We start from the raw sequence: 18631 nt of genomic DNA, 5'->3' as shown, positions 1-18631 counted from the left end.
TTTATATTTCTTTTTTGCTGTTTCTTTACTTCTGCTTGGCTTCATGCTTAACCAATCCTTTCTCTTAACTTTCTCCTGCCAGATCTCTTCCCTCATATCCTTCCACACCCACAGCTGCTCTCCGCCTTGGGTGAATTGGTTCTTGGCTCTCTTCATTCATTCATTCATTCACTCATTCATTAATTCATGCATGCATGCATGTTCACCAAGCCACACCAGGTACAATGTAGATGCAGGGAGGAAGGGCTGGGAGAGACCCAGCCGTATCCTCAGGGACCCTGCTGCCCTCTAGTGGAGAGGCAGAAACATGCCCTGTCCTAGGACTGACCACAGGGTATGGCCAGAGCCAGGGCATCGCTGAGACTGGGGGTGGGACAGAGGTGGGGACAGGAGCCAGCTTCTCAAAGGAGGTAGCACACTTATTCTGAGAGTTAACCAACAAATAGGAAAAGAGGTGGGTAAAATGATATTAAAAATCATCTGGAAGAAGGAAGGGCAATGATATCAAAGAACAAATGCTTTTTAATAACAGCAGAGAAAGGTAGTGATGGGAGATGCATGGAAGCACTAAAGAGAGAGATCACCTGACTAAAGATGATAGAAATGCTCTACCTCTGTTTTCTTTAAAAGCAAAATCTGGCAAACCGGAAGTGAAGGAAGATGGCTCAGTCAATGTCTGGCACCTCCTGACCATTCTCTGCTGGTGCCCGTGCTTTGTTGCTGTTCTTCTTTTGCCCCCAGGTCTTTGCTCACCCTCTTCCTCCCTCTGGCTATGCTCCATCCTCCTTTTCCCCTACTTGCCTTGGGGAAAATTCTCCCATTTTATAACGTCCAGGTCAAGGACGGCCTCCTTCTCTTCTCCTCATCGGAGGTGATTCCTCTCCCCCAGCAAGACCAGAAGCCTTTGTTTATATGTCTGCTCACATACTTCACTGCATTCTGGTCATCCAACAGGTAGATTTCATTCTCTGCCGAGGGTCAGGACAGCATCTCACCCCCTGCCTCTCTTCCACCTCAATGTCTTGCACTCAACAGTCAGAGCTGGGCTTCACTGGACGGGATGACACACGGCCTGGGGGCGAAGGCCCCCTCCCCATAGCCTGCTGCGTCACACAGAGCAATGACTACAGAGGAATCAATGAGGTAAGTTCCCAAACCTGGCCATAAACTTCAGTGACAGAAATAAAGGGCAGGAAAGCAATTTGCGATTACCAAGAAAATGAGGGGCAGTAATGAAGACAAGGTTAATGAATCTTGCTGTAATAAAAGAAAAAAATTATTCAACAAAATGTAATAGAATTACAAATGCCGAGAGAGGAATGACAGGGAAAAAATACGTGGCAACAACATGGATGAAAATCCGTTCTCTAATTACACTGAAATTGATCAATAGTCATAAAGTCAGTACCCAGACTCCTGTATAAAGTAGTTCAAAGGGGATGGATAATTTCCACACAAGGATATATAGATAATAAATTACTATGTGGAAAAATGCAGGATTTTTGAGCCATGGAAGAAATGCAAATTAAAACAATTAAAAGATATCATTGTGCACCAATTAAACATGCTTTCCCAATGATAACAAATGGATTTTGGCAAGGCTGTTGGTCTCTCTCTTGTTTCTCCAAAGGCAGAGCCAACAGAACGGTGAATCCATGAAATCTCTCTGAGGTATAATTTGAAAATATGTAAAAAGAACAAGCACCCTGTTGCCACAATTCAACTCAGTTATTAGATTTGGGAGAAAATGTAGCAAAGAAATAATCTCTAAAGGGCAAAAGAGTTCTGCTAATCGGAATGTAAAAGTCAGCAAACCAAACGCTTGTCAAGTCTTGTGCAGGGTTTGGGAGTTTACCCTGCTTGCGAGCGAACACGCTACCCTGTAACTGTCTCATAGATACTGTCGGAGGATAGGAGACTCCTGGGTCAGAGACAAAGGACGGTATTCCTCTGGGCAGCAGCTGGAGCTGGAGATCCGCGTTCATTTGGGCTGTCTCCCCACATTTCCTGAGTCCCATGCTGGACCCTGCCCTGGCAGCGGGCTGTGTTAAGGAAAGGAACACTGAGCTTGGGGGATTCACCACATCCATAGTAACTGGAAGCAAGCTGGCCCTTGGCCCAGGGGAAGAGATTACTCATCCTTTAAGGTGGCTTGCTGCAAACACAACTCTGAGAGGTGGCCTGGATAATGAGCAGTCAGGGCCTTGTAACCTTGACCTGCCCTAAGTGACCTTGCAGTGGGGCTCGGGGCCCCAGGATCACCGCTCCCAGCAGTGCCTCTTTCATTCACTCAACATAGCCATTCAGATTTATCAAGCCACCTTTTGTGCACCTGGCCCTGAAATGCAGTTGACCCTTGAACCACAGGGCTTTGACCTGCACATGTCCACTTATACCCAGGTTTTTTTTCTGTGAATACCTACGACAGTACCACACATCCCCTGTTGGTTGCATCCATGAATATGGAACCTCAGGTAGAAGGGCTGACTGTAGAGTTAGAGGCAGATTTTCCACAGCGTGGCAGTCGGCACCCAAAACCCCTGGCATCACCCGAGGGTCACCTCTGGAGGCTAAGGATACCACATGGAATACATCTCCTGCGTAAGAAAAGCTTACATAGTAGGGGAGGCAAGTGCAAAAAGGAAGCCAATAAATAACATGATGGCGTTTTCTGTGAAGTGTCGTGAAGACAAAGCAGAGGAGTGGGACGGAGACACCTTTAGACAGAGTGATTGGCTGTGGGTCCGATGGTCAGGGAAGGCCTGAGATGGTGACACGGCCAGAGACCAGAAGGAAGTCTCCCTTGAGGGCAGGGCGCCCCAGGCACACCACAAAGCCCTGGGAATGGAGTGAGCGTGTCGCATCCCAAGGAGCGGGAGCCAGGTGGCTGCAGGGCAATGACCAGGGAGAGGGGTCTGGGATGAGGGTTAAAAAGCCCAAGAAGACATGTAATGGAGACAGTATAGATTTTTAATTTATTATTTATTTTTTAGTTTTCCTTAATAGAGGCACTGGGGATTGAATCCAGGACCTTGTGCACACCAAGCACACGCTCTACCACTGAGCTATATACCCTCCACCCCCAAGAGATGTATTTTTCTAAAATGACAAACAGACTTCGTATGTTAAAACACTTTGTATGAAAGAGTTAAATGGAAACCATCAGGCTGGAGCCCCAGTCCAGTGTATGGAGGGCAGCTTGGTGTCATAGATCAAGGTGGGGCGGGGGTCGTTGGAAGAGCCGAGCCACAAAACCCTCGGTGTCTCTTCATCTGCACGTGGGAAAGATGCCTAAGAAGCTTGTGGGTGAGATCAAGTGAAATAAAATGTGTGAACGTGTTGTGTGGTTACAAATATTTGAGAGATTAAAACTGTAAAGCCACAATCTCCAGAAAAAGATCCCAAGGGGATGGAATCTTAGCTTTGAACTAGAAGTTAAAAATAGTAGCAGTAGTCCTTACAATGGAGCACGCAGTCAAGTATAAAACTAGAGTTTGCTAATAATCTCCTGACAGGTATAATTAGCCTCATTTTTAAAATGAGGAAACTGAGTCTCAGACAGCTTAAGTTGCTCAAAGTCTCTCATCTTATCAATGGAACCGCATAAAAAAGAGAAACTATAGCAACAGGAACAATGTTGAGAGAAATCTGCAAAATAAAGAGTTGATTTTTTTAGCCATGAACAAGGTATGTGGATAGAAGCCAAGACGGGAAAATAGAAGCGTGCCCAGCATCTGACTGGGGCAAGATGAGTGCTTTTACACTTTTGATATTCTTTGCTTTCGTCATGTTTGCCCAATAAAATGGGGAGAAAATTATTACAAAACTATTTCAAAGGTGAGTCACCATTTCCTTCTAAAGGATAGTCTTTGTCACGCCAATTTTCTCAAAATTGTCCCAAATTTGGCTTTTTCCACGACTAAGTCCAAACCCTGCTGCTTGGCATTTACAGCCTGCGTGTGCATCTCCCGCCCGTTTGACCCCAGCCACTCACACTCCTGGCCAGGTCCCACCCTCCATTCAACTTGTCCGACATCTAAATCCCTTCCCTGCAGCTCAGCAACTGACCACACCCCCCATCCCTGTGGTCCCCGAAACAGCCCGCCATTTCCGGTGTTTTTATCAACCACTTGACACTGACTGCAGAAAGTCCAAGTATCTTTATTTTGATTCCTTTGCATGTTGCTTTTTATGCCCCAGGAGTGTGCTGTCAAGTCTGTGCGTGGAAACAAGAGAAGTCCTACACAGGAGGCAGGGAGCAAAAGCCCCCGCTCCATGAGAGGTTGAGGAAGGGGAAGAAAAGGAGGATATTTTGGGTGTCCTTCCTGCAGGATCCAGATCCCTAAAGATGCCAGAGGTGACTGTTCAGAGGACCAGAGACGGAACGCCTCCACCTGCTGCAGCCTCGGGGACCTTCCCGGAAAGAGCCTCTTCTGGGCGCTCTGCTCAGGCTGAGGCTGTTCCCAGAGTGTTTGCAGGAAGCCGGTGGATGACGGCTGGTCGCGCTGCTGAGACAAGAGAAGGGGCAGTTTGGGCTCTGGATTCTACGCTTCTGTTCTACTCTCAGGAACTAGAGTAATGCAGCTTTAAGTTGACTTCGTTATGACTGATCTATTTTTTAACATGTTAAGAGACTGAAAATGGGGCCACAGATGCGGGCTCAGGGAATTTCACCTTTCGCGTGGTTTCTACCTTTGCTCAAGGGTCAACAAAAATAACTCCCTCCTTACCCTGCATATGAAGAACTGGAAGACGAAAGACGGATACTAGGGTCAGGAATGTTAGCAACTCGAAGGGGAGGGCAGCGTGGGAATGCGGGTAGGGATGTGACGGGACGGGTCAGGGATGGAGAGGAAGTTGTGAGCGCTCTCTCCTCCGGGCTTCTGCCAAACTGCTTAGAAGCCGTGTTCTTTCAACAAAGGGAGTGAACTTCTCAAGGCACCGTGAAGCCCTCGCTGGGTGAAAGCGTTGCGAGTGAAGCAGCAGGCAGGATGGAGCCGGGTTTCGGAGCTTCCTGTTTGATTTGCCCCAATACCAGATCCTCCTAGTTCCCTCATACTTAGGATGGAGATCCAGAAAACCAGAACCTCTTGGTCCGGGAGAGGGCGGGCCCTTCTGTGTCCGGATGTCACTCTGTGCCCCAGGCCGGTCACAGGGATCCGCGGAGGTGGCGGCTACGGAATTCCTCCGCGACTGTGAACCTTCTCCTGGAACTCGGTATTAAGATGCTCTCCGCGCGGCGAGGGCGGGGAGACCTGAGGGACGTGGCAAAGGCCTGGCTCCTGTTAGCGGCTTCTCCAGACCACCCGGCCCCCTCCCACCCGGGGTGCCGCTCTGCCCCAGGTGCTGCCAGTGTCAGGGTTGTGGGGCCACTCTCCAAGCCCGCCCCTGCGAGCAGAAACTCGCGGCACTGTCGGATTCTCAGCCCTACGACAGCTGGTTGCCCGGGGACGGCGAGGAGAGGCGGGAGGGACTGGCGCGCCCAGAGTATCTGGTCGCTTGAGGGGTCCCACTTTTTTCTCCCTCCACTGGGAAAGAGGTCTACGAGGGCTCCATGCAGAGGCGCCAAAGGAGGGCTGCAGTCCAAGGAGGGACCAGAGTAGGGGCGAACTGGACCCCACTCTGCCCTCCCCGAGCACACAGTGCCCCCTTCCACGCCCCACCCGCCAGGTCCACGCAGAGCCCCGGGCGCGCGTGCGTCCCCGCCGAGGAGCCGGGATCCCCCGCATCGCGCGCCATGGAAGCGGCTAACCTCTCTGTGGCCACTACCGGCGTCGCTCTTCCCCTGGGACCCGAGGCCTGCAGCAGCAGCAGCAGCCCAAGCCCGGGCGGGGTGGCGGGATCAACCCCAGGCGGCCCCTCCCTGCCTGGCCGAGAGCCTCCCTTCTCCGTCTTCACCGTGCTGGTGGTGACGCTGCTGGTGCTGCTGATCGCTGCCACTTTCCTGTGGAACCTGCTGGTTCTGGCCACCATCCTGCGAGTCCGCGCCTTCCACCGTGTGCCGCATAACTTGGTGGCCTCGACGGCCGTGTCGGACGTGCTAGTGGCCGCGCTGGTGATGCCCCTGAGCCTGGTGAGCGAGCTGTCTGCTGGGCGACGGTGGCTGCTGGGCCGGAGCCTGTGCCACGTGTGGATCTCCTTCGACGTGCTGTGCTGCACCGCCAGCATCTGGAACGTGGCGGCCATCGCCTTGGACCGCTACTGGACCATCACGCGCCACCTGCAGTACACGCTGCGCACCCGCCGCCGCGCCTCGGTGCTCATGATCGCGCTCACCTGGGCGCTTTCCGCGCTCATCGCCCTCGCGCCGCTGCTCTTTGGCTGGGGCGAGGCGTACGACGCTCGGCTCCAGCGCTGCCAGGTGAGCCAGGAACCCTCCTACGCCATCTTCTCCACCTGCGGCGCCTTCTACCTGCCGCTGGGCGTGGTGCTATTTGTCTACTGGAAGATATACAAGGCGGCCAAGTTTCGCTTCGGTCGCCGCCGCAGGGCTGTGCTGCCGCTGCCCGCCACCGTGCAGGTGAGGGGAGGGCTGCGGAAAGGGGTCTCGGGGAGGCGGCGGGGGGGGGGGTGCTGGGGGAGGAGGAAGCCTGGCGGAAGTGAGAGCTGGGGGTGGAAGCTGGTACACTCGGCGCACGCGCGGAAAGGTGGGCCACCAGCGCACCGAGAGGGCACGCGGAATTTGCCCTCTGCTCTCCCGGGGCGCACACGGAGGGGCTCATCACCCGCGCCCGGCGCGCAAGCGGAGGGCTCGCCGCCCGCGTCCCCGGTGCGCGCGGGGGAAGGGGCTTGGGCTCCTGCACACGGAGCCGCAGCGGGAGCAGGCACCGCCGCACCACGCCGCTGAGGCGGCGACGGGGCAGCGTTGCTCGGTAGCCGGGAGGGCACGTCTGAGCCGCTGCGCCCTCTGTGGTTTTTCCACTGGAGCGTTGATATCCGTGGGAGTGCTCGGACTTCCCAGGCCCTGCTAGACTAAGCGGGACTGCAGGCGGCTGGGAATTTGTCCCGCAGATGAGCGAATCCTCGACCAGCTCCCTGCCAAGTGTCACTTTCCTTTCACTGTCCCATTCTCAGTACTATCCTTAGTAACTCGGGAAGGAGAGAGAACCCTGGGTTCAAATCTCAGCTCGGGACCCTGGGGCAGTTGCTTCATCCCCAAGCTTTGCTTCCTCATCTTTAAACAAGTGAATTCCTACTTTAAAGGGCTGTTGGCGAGGGTTATGGTGAGATGAAGAATTCCAGGCACCTAGTACGGTACCTGGCACGGGGGGAGGGTGGTGGGGTGGAGCTGGCTGGAGCAAGAACATCAACAGGGGGTGTTGATTGGCAATCTACAAGAGCCGGAACATAACCCGGGAAATTAATGAGATGCAGGAACCTGCATTTAGCAGAGCTTCTCTCCACTGTATTGAGAATCCAGGCTTTCTGCCTTCTGGCCAGGCCCTAATAGATATCAGCTCCCTCCTCTCTCTGGAAACTCCAAACTTTCCTTTTACCGGTGTGAGGGTGTGAGATCTTGAGAGCTCTCAGTCCTGGAGAGTGACAGGACTTACTGTCCCTTTCCTAATACAATATAGGGACCACAGAAAGGGGGCATGGTAGCAGGGGAGAGACAGGGTAAGTTTTGTGTTGTTAGTTCTGTTTTAATTTTGAAAATTAACTCAGCTACTTGGGCTACTCAAATATGTGTGTTTTAAAAAGCAGACCTTTTTTCTCTATTACATAGACAAGGAATTTTGTAGGATAGAATAGGAAAGTCAAGTCTATACTTGGAAAGTGTTGTTTGGGGAGAGCTTTATTCAGAATTAATGATGTACTTTGAAAGGTCCCTTGGAAATGCTGGGGGAGGTGATTACGGCTTTTCTATCTGATTGCTGAGGATGGGGTGACTTTTAATAGCTACATTGATCCAGGGTGCACCCAAAGAAATTGTGGTGAAATGGGTTCCAGAAAGCCTGAGTTCAGTGTTCATTTTTAACAGACCCCATTCGAACAGGTGAAACAAAGCACGTGTGCCTGGGTAGGAGCCTGGCCAATCGGGGTGGCCACTGATGGGGAGAAAGAGCTCTGGGAGTCAGAGGCTGTGTGGTGATTTAGCCACAGGCTGCCAGTGGGACTTGGGGCAAGTCCCTCCCACTCTTTGGGCTACAAATTCTCTTCTCTAATACACAGCATTGGTCTAAGTCATGGCTAAGAGTCTTGAATCATGTGATACGATGCTGAGGTTGTAGATGAGATGGGATTCGAGAGCATCCTGGATCTTTAGGCTCCAGAAAGCTGCCCCATTTGGGTAACATTGCTAAGTCTGCCAGTGCAAGCTTGCCAACCACAGGACGCCTAAACAGAAGTTTTAAATAATGTGCCAGGAATACGTTCTCAATGCCTTTCCTCACCTGTTTTTGTCTACACTCTGGAGGAAATGAGTCGAGTTGAATTTGGGTCCTGCAAAGTGTCTGTACTGCTTTCTGTGGGCGACGGGAGTCAAGGAAGCCGGAAGGCCTCTGATGACGAGGCTGTTCACATCCTTCACATTTCTCAGGCTTCTGTGGCTAGGTCCCAACACTCAAATAGTATCAGAAAGGGATCAGAAACAGTTCCTCCCTTTTTGAAAGTAGAGAAGGAGAGAATTGCTGACTGAGTGTGTTCCCCCTTCCAGGCACTGTGTTTGATGCTTTTCATTCATCCTTCTATTGAATCCTCATGATCCAGACAAACTGACGTTACAGCCTCTGGTAGTCAGGATAAACTAAAATACACTGAGTAACAAAGAGCCCCAAGACTAACGGTTTATCTCCCTCTCATTCAGCATTCAACGTGGGTCAGGTGGCCCTCCTGCTCAGCTCTCCTCTAGGCAGTAGCTCATGAATCTGAGCCCCTTGTCATTTTCTAGCTATGCTGTCCTGAACATGTGGCTTCCAAGGTTGCTGTGGAAGAGGAAGTGAGATCTGGACATAGAGCAGCTTCTACCTGCCTTGCCCTGGAGTGTCCCTTCTGCTCACACTCCCCTGGCCAGACCCTGGCTCTGAAATCATGGGGAGCCTGTGGCTATCTGGTGAGCACTGATCATCTTTGCTCTCCTTCTAAAGATGATAAAACTCAGGTGCTATAAAGTTAGTTCATCTACAACCACACAGTTCCTGGGTGCAGAAGTTGAAGTTTGTCCCAGATTTAAAAGTCACTGTGTTTTACCTTCCTGTTTCATTGTGTCGTGCTCTCTCCCAGAACTTAACCTCTGAGCCCTGTCACAAGTATCTCACAAGCATCTCGAACTTCACGGGAGGGAGGCAGTCATATCCTAGTCAAGATGGGTCACGGGGATGTCGACAGGAAAAAAAATGCACAGCATAAAAGTTGAGAATTATGTTTTATTCGGCTGACTTGCTGAGGATGTACACCTGGAAGACAGCCTCTCAGACAGCTCTGCTCTGAAGAGGTAAGGGAGGAGCAGGATATATAGGAGTTCTGCAACACAACCCAGGTAACTGGAACATCAAAAGATTACATTAAAGAAAACCAGACATCTCACATTAGTGAACTTAGTGCTTTTCTATGTATGGGAAGATGCCAGAGTCTGGGCTCATTGAAATCATTCCTTTGATCTGCACCTTAACTCTCTAGGGCCAATATCCTGCTTATCTCCATCCTGAATCCCCTCAGGGTGCACGGTACAGTGACTGATGGCCACAACATCCTTTGTTTACTGATATGGCCGGTGACATTTTTCATCCACAGGGAGCAGGATCTCAAAGCTATGCCCATGAACTCCTTTCCAGGAGAGCTGAACACAGCTGACAGAGGCACCGCCAGCTTCTCTCAGGAGGTGGGGTTAATTCCCCCCCGCAGTCTTCCTTTCAGCTTCATGGACAGACCACTGCACATACAGTACACTCTGCTCTACCCAAAGCACCCCAAATGGGTTCTGATCGTTTTCCCCTTGCCCTGTGCCCTCTACTGCTTAGAAGAAGGAAAAAGCAAAATCAATAGAGAGCGTTCATTTGGCTTTTAAAATACGACATCAAATATTTTCTTCTTCTCAATTGTTTGTCTGATGGCTGTGCACCCGTTGCTCCCAGGACCTGTCTATCCATTATCGTGGCAGGGTCACCAACAAGAGCCACCCTTCTTTTAGGGGTCTATGGAAATGGTTTAATTTTAATTTCCTTTAAAGTTAGAAAAAAATGAATATCATATTAATGAATATACAATAATGAACCCAGCTTTGATTATGTTCATCTTTATAATAATATGGCCACAAAATATAATTTTTAATATTTTTAATGGAGGAAGGGCCCACAGAGGCCAGGATGCCTCGGGCTCGTGAACGTTATAAGGCAGCCCTGGTTGGTACCGTTTGCTCATCCACTCAATCAATAAACATGTGTTGGGAGATGGTGTGCACAGTGGTTCAGAGCATGGGAATTGGAAACAAGGAGACTTGGATTTCAGTTCTTTCTGTGCCACTCATTAGCACGTTCGCCAAGTGAGTTCATTTCCGTCGGCTTTTCCCCGTAGGTAAAATAGAAATATTGCCATCTGCCTTTTAATAGTCTTGTGGAGAGTAAATGAGCTAATAGCAGAAATGGAGTAACTAACATAGTAAACCACACATGATAGCTGCTGAGCTCTTTGCATTGTTTTTTTGAAATTCATCTTATAAATTATAAATCATGAATTATTATTTTATACCTCTCACTGCTATTACTCACCAATAGGGGTGGATTAGTTATTTATTTCTTAACAATTACATATTCAATATCTTGTAGCAACCTATAGTGAAAAAGAATATGAAAATGAATATATGTTTGTATATGGATGACTGAAACATTATGCTGTGAATATACCAGAAATTGACACATTGTAACTGACTATACTTCAAAAAAAAAAAAAAAAGCCCAGCAAAGATGTATCAAGTCTTAGTTTCCGTGGGTTGGGCAATGGGAAGGGCTTAGCAGGATGGTCCCTGTCCACGGTGTCTTGTGGTTGTGACTGTGACTCACTCACATGGCTGTTAGCAGGAGGTCTCCACAGAGCAGCTTGAATGTATCACCACGTGGTAGCTGGCTTCCCCTCATCCAAGAGGGTGAAGCAAGAAGGAAGTGGCAGTGCCTTTTACAATCTGGCCTCAGAAGTTACATTCCATCACTTCCCTTATATTCCACTCATTAGAAGTGAGTCATTAACTCCAGCCCACACTCAAGGGAAGGAGAATTAGGCTCCACCTTTGGGAGATGGTTCAATGAACCGATGGGACATATTTAAAAAACCGCCACCACAAGACATGCAGGTAGTGTTCAGAATTACTTGACTGACCTTTTCTGACCTATGCACCAGGCAATGTGGTAGACTCTGAGGTTTCATAGAAGTGGTCTCTGCTCTCAAGGGATTAATTTTAGTAAACCACAATTACAGAATTACACATGCAGTAAAGTCTTACAGGTGCTCTGCTAGAAGTCTGTTCAGATTGGGGTGATCCTGAAAGACGGCATAGTGGATGGAAAACCACTTCATAAACTAGAAAGGGCAAAATAAATGCGTAGTATTGAGTTACAGGGTTTGTGACAACTTGGGTCTGAACTTGAGATAATGTTATATTACAAAATATTTGGCTCTCTATGCCAATCTGCTACACTCACATTAGTAAGTCTGTGTTGTCAGCATACAGTCTGTAACCCCTAAGTGACCTGAAATCTACACAGAGCCCTTGATTTTGTCACTTGTCCAAGGTCACCTGGACCACCCTAAAGACTAAGTTGTTGGTGGGCTTATGGTTGGAACAGCATGTGGGACCTGGGTTCCATCAGAGCTCAGATGTGAGAAGAAGGTAGTGAAAAATCACCACCTTTGTTCTGCTTCTATGAAAAGCAATATGACACTCAAACACATTCCCATGCCAGACTGCAAGGTTATTTTCACTTTAGAAAAGTGAATTTTATTCATCAAATTGTACCAGGGGTGACAATACATCTATCTGGTTTATGGTTTGATTTTTTTAAGACTGGCATCTAATTGTCTGAAAGTTTCCAGAACTACTTGGGTGAACGAAGGAGTGTTTTCTCTATCCATTTAGAAATCTCTGTAGCCTTCCCCTCTCTATAAACTTCCACCTTGTTCCCTTACATCATTACGTTCATTCTGCCTCTTTACCTTTACTTCCATTTCTCCTTCCTCTGATTGGATTTTTGGGGAAGATTGGAAAGCAGGAGGAACAGAGGGGGATGTAGACAGTATGGTGCAGCGATCATGAATTTTCACCAATGACCTTGCAATAAGCTACTTCTTAAATCCGTGTCGTTCTTGGAGAAGATTGAGCTTCTCAGTGAAAGAATGAGATCCAAATGCCAGCATCCTTCACCTTTTGGTAGGTCACCGAGTTCCTTGAAAATGAAAGAAAGCTTTGGACTTGCTGCCCAGAAAGGCACATAGGTGCTTGCTTGCCCAGCGTGCACTCCATGATGCCCATCTCTGGAGAGAGGTGCTCAGCCTTTCCTCCCATCTGGCTCTCCTGAGGGATGGATCCCTCAGTGCAGTGGCAACTGGGACTCTCTGAGGCAGGGAAGTGGTTGTCAGGGGAGCCATGGCCTCCTAGGAAGGCATAACAGAACACTGAGGCTGGACAACACATGTTCAAAAGGCAAAATCTCTCCTCTCTCCATCCCAGTCTCCCCTGTGCCCAGGATCTCTGGCCTGGGAGGCTAGGGACTTCGGGGTCAGGACTCTTGCCTCAATGAATACCTTCCGATGGCACCTGGATGTACTGGGGGATGACTAGATCAGATGGTATTAGAGCAGAAACAAATGCAGTCTAATTTTAATTAACATACTTGATTATAATTTCCCCTGCTCAGCATTGACTCCAGTGGGTCCTTAATCATTCCAGGCTGACTAACCAATCCCCCTACCCCCCCCAAAATAATCCATATTTTCCAAATATAAGAATGATAGAGTTGTACCTAATGTTATGATCATACCCAAGAACTCAGCCTAACTGTACTCTGTTGTGTGTGTAATTACACTGAAGGGAAAGTTAATTTTTTTTTCAAGCCCAGCAGTGCTCTATTTTAATTTTTTTTTAACAAGAAAGCTTCCTTAATTTACTTTCTGCTTTCTTTTGCACAAGAGAAGCAGCCGAGAAAATTTCCTGTCCTCGTTTGCCAGACAAGTTAGACAGCTCCTGTTTACTCTGAGGGGCTATTTTGGTTTGTTATCACTTTAAAGTGCCTTCAAGACATGCAGCTTGGAGCTTGGCTATCTCGGTGCACCTTGGACGGAGAGGATGGGGCCCCAGGTATGCCAAGTCCTGACCTGCTGAACTTTGGTTAGACATGGGGGATTCCAGTTACAATCCAGATGGCCTTCAACCAAAACTGGAAATAATTTCAGTGTCCTCTCCCCTCTCTCGGAGGTCATAGAGCTCGGTGAGTCACTAGGGTTAGCTTGGTCCCCCCACACTAGCCTTGCGAGGAGCCTCACCATGCTGGATGCCTGACTTATGTGTCACAACACACACACTGGTTGGTTCCACAAGTGATTAGGAACCTTCCTTCTTTCTGCTTTCCTTTTTTTTTTTCGGGGGGTGAGTAATTACGTATGTATGTATGTATGTATGTATTCATGTATGTATTTTTAAATGGAGGCCCTGGGGATTGAACCCAGGACCTCGTGCATGCTAAGCATGTGCTCTACCACTGAGCTACACCCTCCCCCACTGCACTTCTTATTAGGGTGTTTATCTGACAACATTAGAGGCTGACAAATATTTGTGGGTGCTTTCTGCAGCAGCTGGACTTTTTTTTTTAATTAGAGGAGAGGGGAGGGATAAGGGGACATGACGCTGACATGCGTGAGGTCCTGCCATGTGCTGCTGTCTCACTGTCTACCTCCAGTAAGCCCACCATATAGGTAAGGGGCCTCATGGTTGGACAGGTAGAAATGGGGGCTCAGACTGGAATCCTAGCCAAACACTAACTTGCTCTGAGCCTGGGTCTCCTCGTTCCTTCTTTACTGCTTGTTGTCATCACTAAGACGGTATGTGGACTCACATGGCCAACTCCTACACAACTGTCAGGAGCCATGAGGTCTGAGATTGTCCCCTGCTTGCAGGCTAGCAAGTTGGCCTCCCAAAGTTTACTGGATGCTAGCAGAAGACACAAGACTCCCAGATCAGAGTTAAAAGACTTTATTACTCATGGGACAGAGGCAGCATGAGCTTCTCCAGTGCATCCATTCCCTGTTCCCTCAAAGCCTTGTGGGAATTACACAGAGTGGCCCACTGGATTCGCATCACACATAGTAGAGAAGCTCCCAGATGAGGGAACTCAAGTCTTCACTCTCAGGGCTGGACAATGAATAAACCGGCCTTTTGCTGTTAGGAAAACTGAATCTTTTATAATAGGTTGCAAGTGAACCTGCCCTGTTTTCTAGTTGGGAGACACCGTCTCTATCTTCCAAGGCTGTTTGCTATCCAGACATCCTTGACAGGCCAGTCCGAAACAAGGGCTGTCAGTGCCTTCGCTAGCAAAATGTGCAGAAACACAAGGGGCTTAAGAGTCTTCTCCGCAAATATCTGTTTATTCAGTAAACGTTTATTGAGCTTTTGCTATACGCCATCCATTACACTGGGGTTCTTCAGTGAACAGGACACTCGTGGCCCCTGCCCTCCTGGAGTGCTGATGCCGACACGGCATTCAGAATGATGACTCTGAATCCATGCCCTGGTATCAGAGTGCGTATGGGAATCTTGGGACGGAATATTTGAAACTGGGACTTGATGGGAAATTCCAGAGCACAGTCCCCAATATACACAGTAGAAGATTAATGTCTGAGTGTATATTGTCTGGCAGATTTGGTCCTTAATTAATTTTAGATGGAAAAACTTCAAACTCTGCAGAGATGTTTAGGTGAACTCATGTTTTAGGTCATGTCTTAGAGCGGCAGAGAGAGACCACACAGGCCTGGAACCAGACAGACCGAGCAGGCACGTTGGTTCTGCTTGGCCCGGCTTGTGTGGCCTTGGCTGGGCCATCTGATGTCTCCAAACTTCTGTGCATCCAGGGCACCTGTCCTTTGGTCCTACAGCAGGACCAAAAAGCGCCGGGTGCTGTTGGTTGTCGGCATTCAACAGTCCGTATTTCTGCATTCTAGCCCGGGGCTGGAGGGCTCTTAAGCCTGAACGGTCATTTTCCAACAGGTGCACAGAGGGCAGTCAGGGCAAAGAGGCTGAGAAGACATCCAAGATGGAGAAGCTCGGGGATGGCCCCAGAGATGGCTGCTAGAGGCCCTAGGAACTTCCCAGGAAGCCACAGATGTCCATTCTGAAAGCAACCCGAGCATAAATGGGATCCTGAAATAGGTTCTGTGGGGACCTATTCTGATCACTCACTTTTATTCAAAGTGCAGAATAACAGGTAGGAGTTAAGAGGGTTGCCTCCCACCCAGAACACCCGAGTTTGACTTCCAGCTCTAATGATAAGCAACTGTGCGACCTTGGACAAGGCAGAGAAGCTCTCGGAGTGCCTTCTCGACTGTAAAATGGAGATAATGCCTGGAAGGTTTGGCGTGAGGATGAATGAATTAGAGTCATTCATGACAAGTGTGTAGCGTAGTGTCTGTTTCACAGGAGCTTTTCAGGAGTCATTCCTTGTGTCTTTCGGCTTTGTATTGGACATTACATTTCAAACAAACAAGCAAACAAAGCCAAGCTTGCCAGCCTCCCTGCAAATCGGGGTCATCCCGGATTGACTGGTTTTCTCTGAGACTGTTTCTGGAAAGATTCCACGCCTTCCGCCATCACTGCGCACCGGGTTTGGCAGGCTCAGGCGCAAGCCGTGACCACAGGCTTCCAGCAAACGAATACTTCAGCGGAGCAACGGGGGACTCTGCAAAATGCTGCAGTGATGGAAGCCGGGTGTTTTAAACCTATTTAATCAGTGGACTCCCCTTCTCTGTTTCTCTTCCCCCAGGATCCCTTTGAACTGAACTGACCCCATGTCTTTATCTCAGTAGCATAAAAAGGATTTGGAGTTGCATTACCCTGTGGAAGAACTCAAGTGCCTGGCAGGTCACTGAGGTCAGCGGAGGAATGGGTGGGGAAGTGCCCGTTAATGAGCTGAGTGGGAGGGAAACAAGTCACCTGCCACTTCCTCTCGGGCTCGGGTCATATTCTTCCGCCCTGACGATGGGCTGCTGGATGTTCACGGGGGGATTTCAGGGTGCTCAGACTTTTTTTGGTGACTTGAGGGTGGTCTACTATGATCCCTGGACAGTGCTACCTCTTCTAAAGGGGAGAGGTGACCTGCAGCTCCCACCTGCCTCGGAGAGGATGAGGATGGGAAACCTGGGGCCGGCTGGACCCCAAGCCAGGCCTTTGTAAGGGACAGAGGAGGGGGGAGGAGGGAAATGCCGGCTGTTCTCTTGTGAAGTCGCTTGCCTTTTCTTTCTTTCTCCCTGAGTGGCAGGCACAAAGGAAGGGACTCTTCTGTGTCCACATCGCCAGGATCTGTTCTGAGGCTGATGTAGTGGTTTTCCAAACAAGTAAACATGGGGGTGGGGGAGAGTGGCAGAGACCGAGAATTTGAAGGTAGAGCTGAGAGCGGGGAGGCCTGGGTTTACACAGGTCAGGCCACCAGGGGGCTTCTCCGCTGTCTAAGCTCCGCCATCCTGCCCCGAGTGAGGGGGGCAAGGACACTGTACAGTGCCCCGTGGCTGTGTGGCTCTCCTGCAGGCCGTCTCCAGGAGAGAAACTAGACACAGCCTTTGTCTGGGAGCCTCTTGCGTCTGTGTTTCCTCTGGCATCGTGACTGGCAGCATTCGGGGCGGGGGCGGGAAGAGACATCAGGTGTGGACCGTGCTGTTGAAGTGCTCTGTCAATCTGGCAGCTGTCTCCTGGGCAGCTATCAGGCGCCAGGTGGTGCTGCCAGGCAGGTCCTATTCATTCAGCTTGGACCAGAGGGGCGCCAGAGACTACACCTGTGACTGAACACACACACTGTTGCAAAGGAGGGGAACAGGGTGCCCCATCACAGGGAGCAGTGACTGAGTCTGGAGGAGTGGGAAGGCCACTCTGAGAGGGCTGGTGGCCTTTACTCAAGACGTAAATAGGAAATGATCGAAGGATGGAGGTCAAGGGTGGAGAGCGTGCCCGAGTCTCCATAAATGGCAGCTGATTATGACCACGAAGGTATCTACAGTTTGTTTAAGCCAGGCGATACAAAATTATCCCAGTGTTTAAATCGGTTTAGCACAGTCATTGTGTAACTCCTTGCAATGTGGACGTTTACGGGCTGCCTCTCCAGCTGTGGGCGCTGTGAGGGGCGGGATTGGGTCTGTTCTGTGCAGGGTCCTGGTCCCAGCCCCAAGCCCCCTCCGTGAGTGATGAATGGTGAGTGCCTGTTCCAGGGGGTGTGCCGGGGGCCCCCAACACACATTCCCAGTTCACGTCCATGACGGCTTTATGGTGGCGGGAGGGGACTTGGTCACCCAGCTTCACAGACGGGGAAACGGGCTCCTCCTGGGTCCGACACCGACTCCTGCTTGTAACTGCCTCCCTCCCTTTCTTGATCATATTATTTGACACAGGGGGGACCACCGCTCTCACTCCCGGAAGAACCTTCAAAACTTAAAAAAGGTATGGTTTCATGAGCTTTCCTCCCTCATCTTTCTTGATGGATTTTGGTATCAATGCATCTTGAATGAGGCTGGAGGGGAGGTGTTGGCCAAGGATGGAGTAGCCTCCTTGCTTTATCATCCAGCGTTAACATTTTATTTTAACGCCATGTTTCCTTTGCTCCCAGGTGAAGGCGGCACCTCAGGAGGCAGAGAGGATGTTCACGGTGCGTGGGCCCCAGGGGTCCTTGCAGACGAGCGGAGACTCGGGGCGGGAGCAGAAGGAGAAGCGGGCGGCGGTGATGGTGGGTGTTCTCATCGGCGTGTTTGTGCTGTGCTGGATCCCCTTCTTCCTGACGGTGCTCATCAGCCCCCTCTGTGCCTGCAGCCTGCCCCCCATCTGGAAGAGCATATTCCTGTGGCTTGGCTACTCCAATTCCTTCTTCAACCCCCTGATTTACACAGCATTTAACAAGAACTACAACAATGCCTTCAGGAGCCTTTTCACCAAGCAGAGATAAACCCAGGGCTTGGAGAGACACGTGGGTAGGGTCGTCGGGAGGGAACCGGAACTCTTCCCCTTCACCAGTGGTCTGGGCAGGAACCTTCCCCCGACAGCTGAGCATCAATGGTGTTTGGGAACCATCCCATCTCGGCCTGGAGTGAAGGAGCCAAAGGTACATCTTTTCTCTCTGGCCCAGATTAACCTGACACCACCGAAATATTCTAAGAGGTAACTGTATTAAAATTGTGCAAAGAAACATTTCCCGTAGCATTTACATCCTGAAACCGGTACCTGGTTTATACACGATAAAAATCAAACAAGAGCATGTAAAGTAGCGTGCACAGAGTTCAGAGAAAATCAGGGTGACTAAAAGGGGAAAGAAAGGCAATTAGGGACAGGAGACGTTGTGTAAAGCAGGACACTCCAACGACGTCTCCTGCAAGCCTGGACGAAACCAGGAGGCTCTGAACGCTGAGTCACTGGTAGGATGGATACAGTGCGGCATCTCGGATAGGTTGCAAGGTT

The 18631-nt window shown here is 49.9% G+C and overlaps 1 protein-coding gene and 1 non-coding gene across 2 annotated transcripts; one reads left to right on the top strand and one right to left on the bottom strand.

Moving 5' to 3' along the window:
* Positions 1 to 3003: 3003 nt before the first annotated feature.
* TRNAT-GGU (transfer RNA threonine (anticodon GGU)) lies at positions 3004 to 3078 on the bottom strand. The gene has a single exon. It is a non-coding gene; the product is annotated as a tRNA-Thr (tRNA).
* Positions 3079 to 5737: 2659 nt separating this feature from the next.
* Positions 5738 to 18362, top strand: LOC116152984 (5-hydroxytryptamine receptor 5B). The gene is made up of 2 exons (XM_031451287.2): positions 5738 to 6520; positions 17790 to 18362. The coding sequence occupies exons 1-2, from the start codon at positions 5738 to 5740 to the stop codon at positions 18120 to 18122; spliced, it is 1116 nt and encodes a 371-aa protein (XP_031307147.2). The 3' UTR covers positions 18123 to 18362.
* The last annotated feature ends 269 nt before the right edge of the window (positions 18363 to 18631 follow it).

The sequence above is a fragment of the Camelus dromedarius genome, chromosome 4 (genome assembly GCF_036321535.1).
Source record: "Camelus dromedarius isolate mCamDro1 chromosome 4, mCamDro1.pat, whole genome shotgun sequence".
NCBI lineage: Eukaryota > Metazoa > Chordata > Mammalia > Artiodactyla > Camelidae > Camelus > Camelus dromedarius.
This window is presented reverse-complemented; position numbering and strand designations above follow the sequence as displayed.

What these genes read in the sequence shown, in the direction of transcription:
- LOC116152984 (XM_031451287.2), top strand. Translation starts at nt 5,738, where the DNA reads ATGGAAGCGGCTAACCTCTCTGTGGCCACTACCGGCGTCGCTCTTCCC. An exon ending in CGCTGCCCGCCACCGTGCAG is followed by an intron (nt 6,521 to 17,789) that starts GTGAGGGGAGGG and finishes CTTTGCTCCCAG; the next exon opens with GTGAAGGCGGCACCTCAGGA.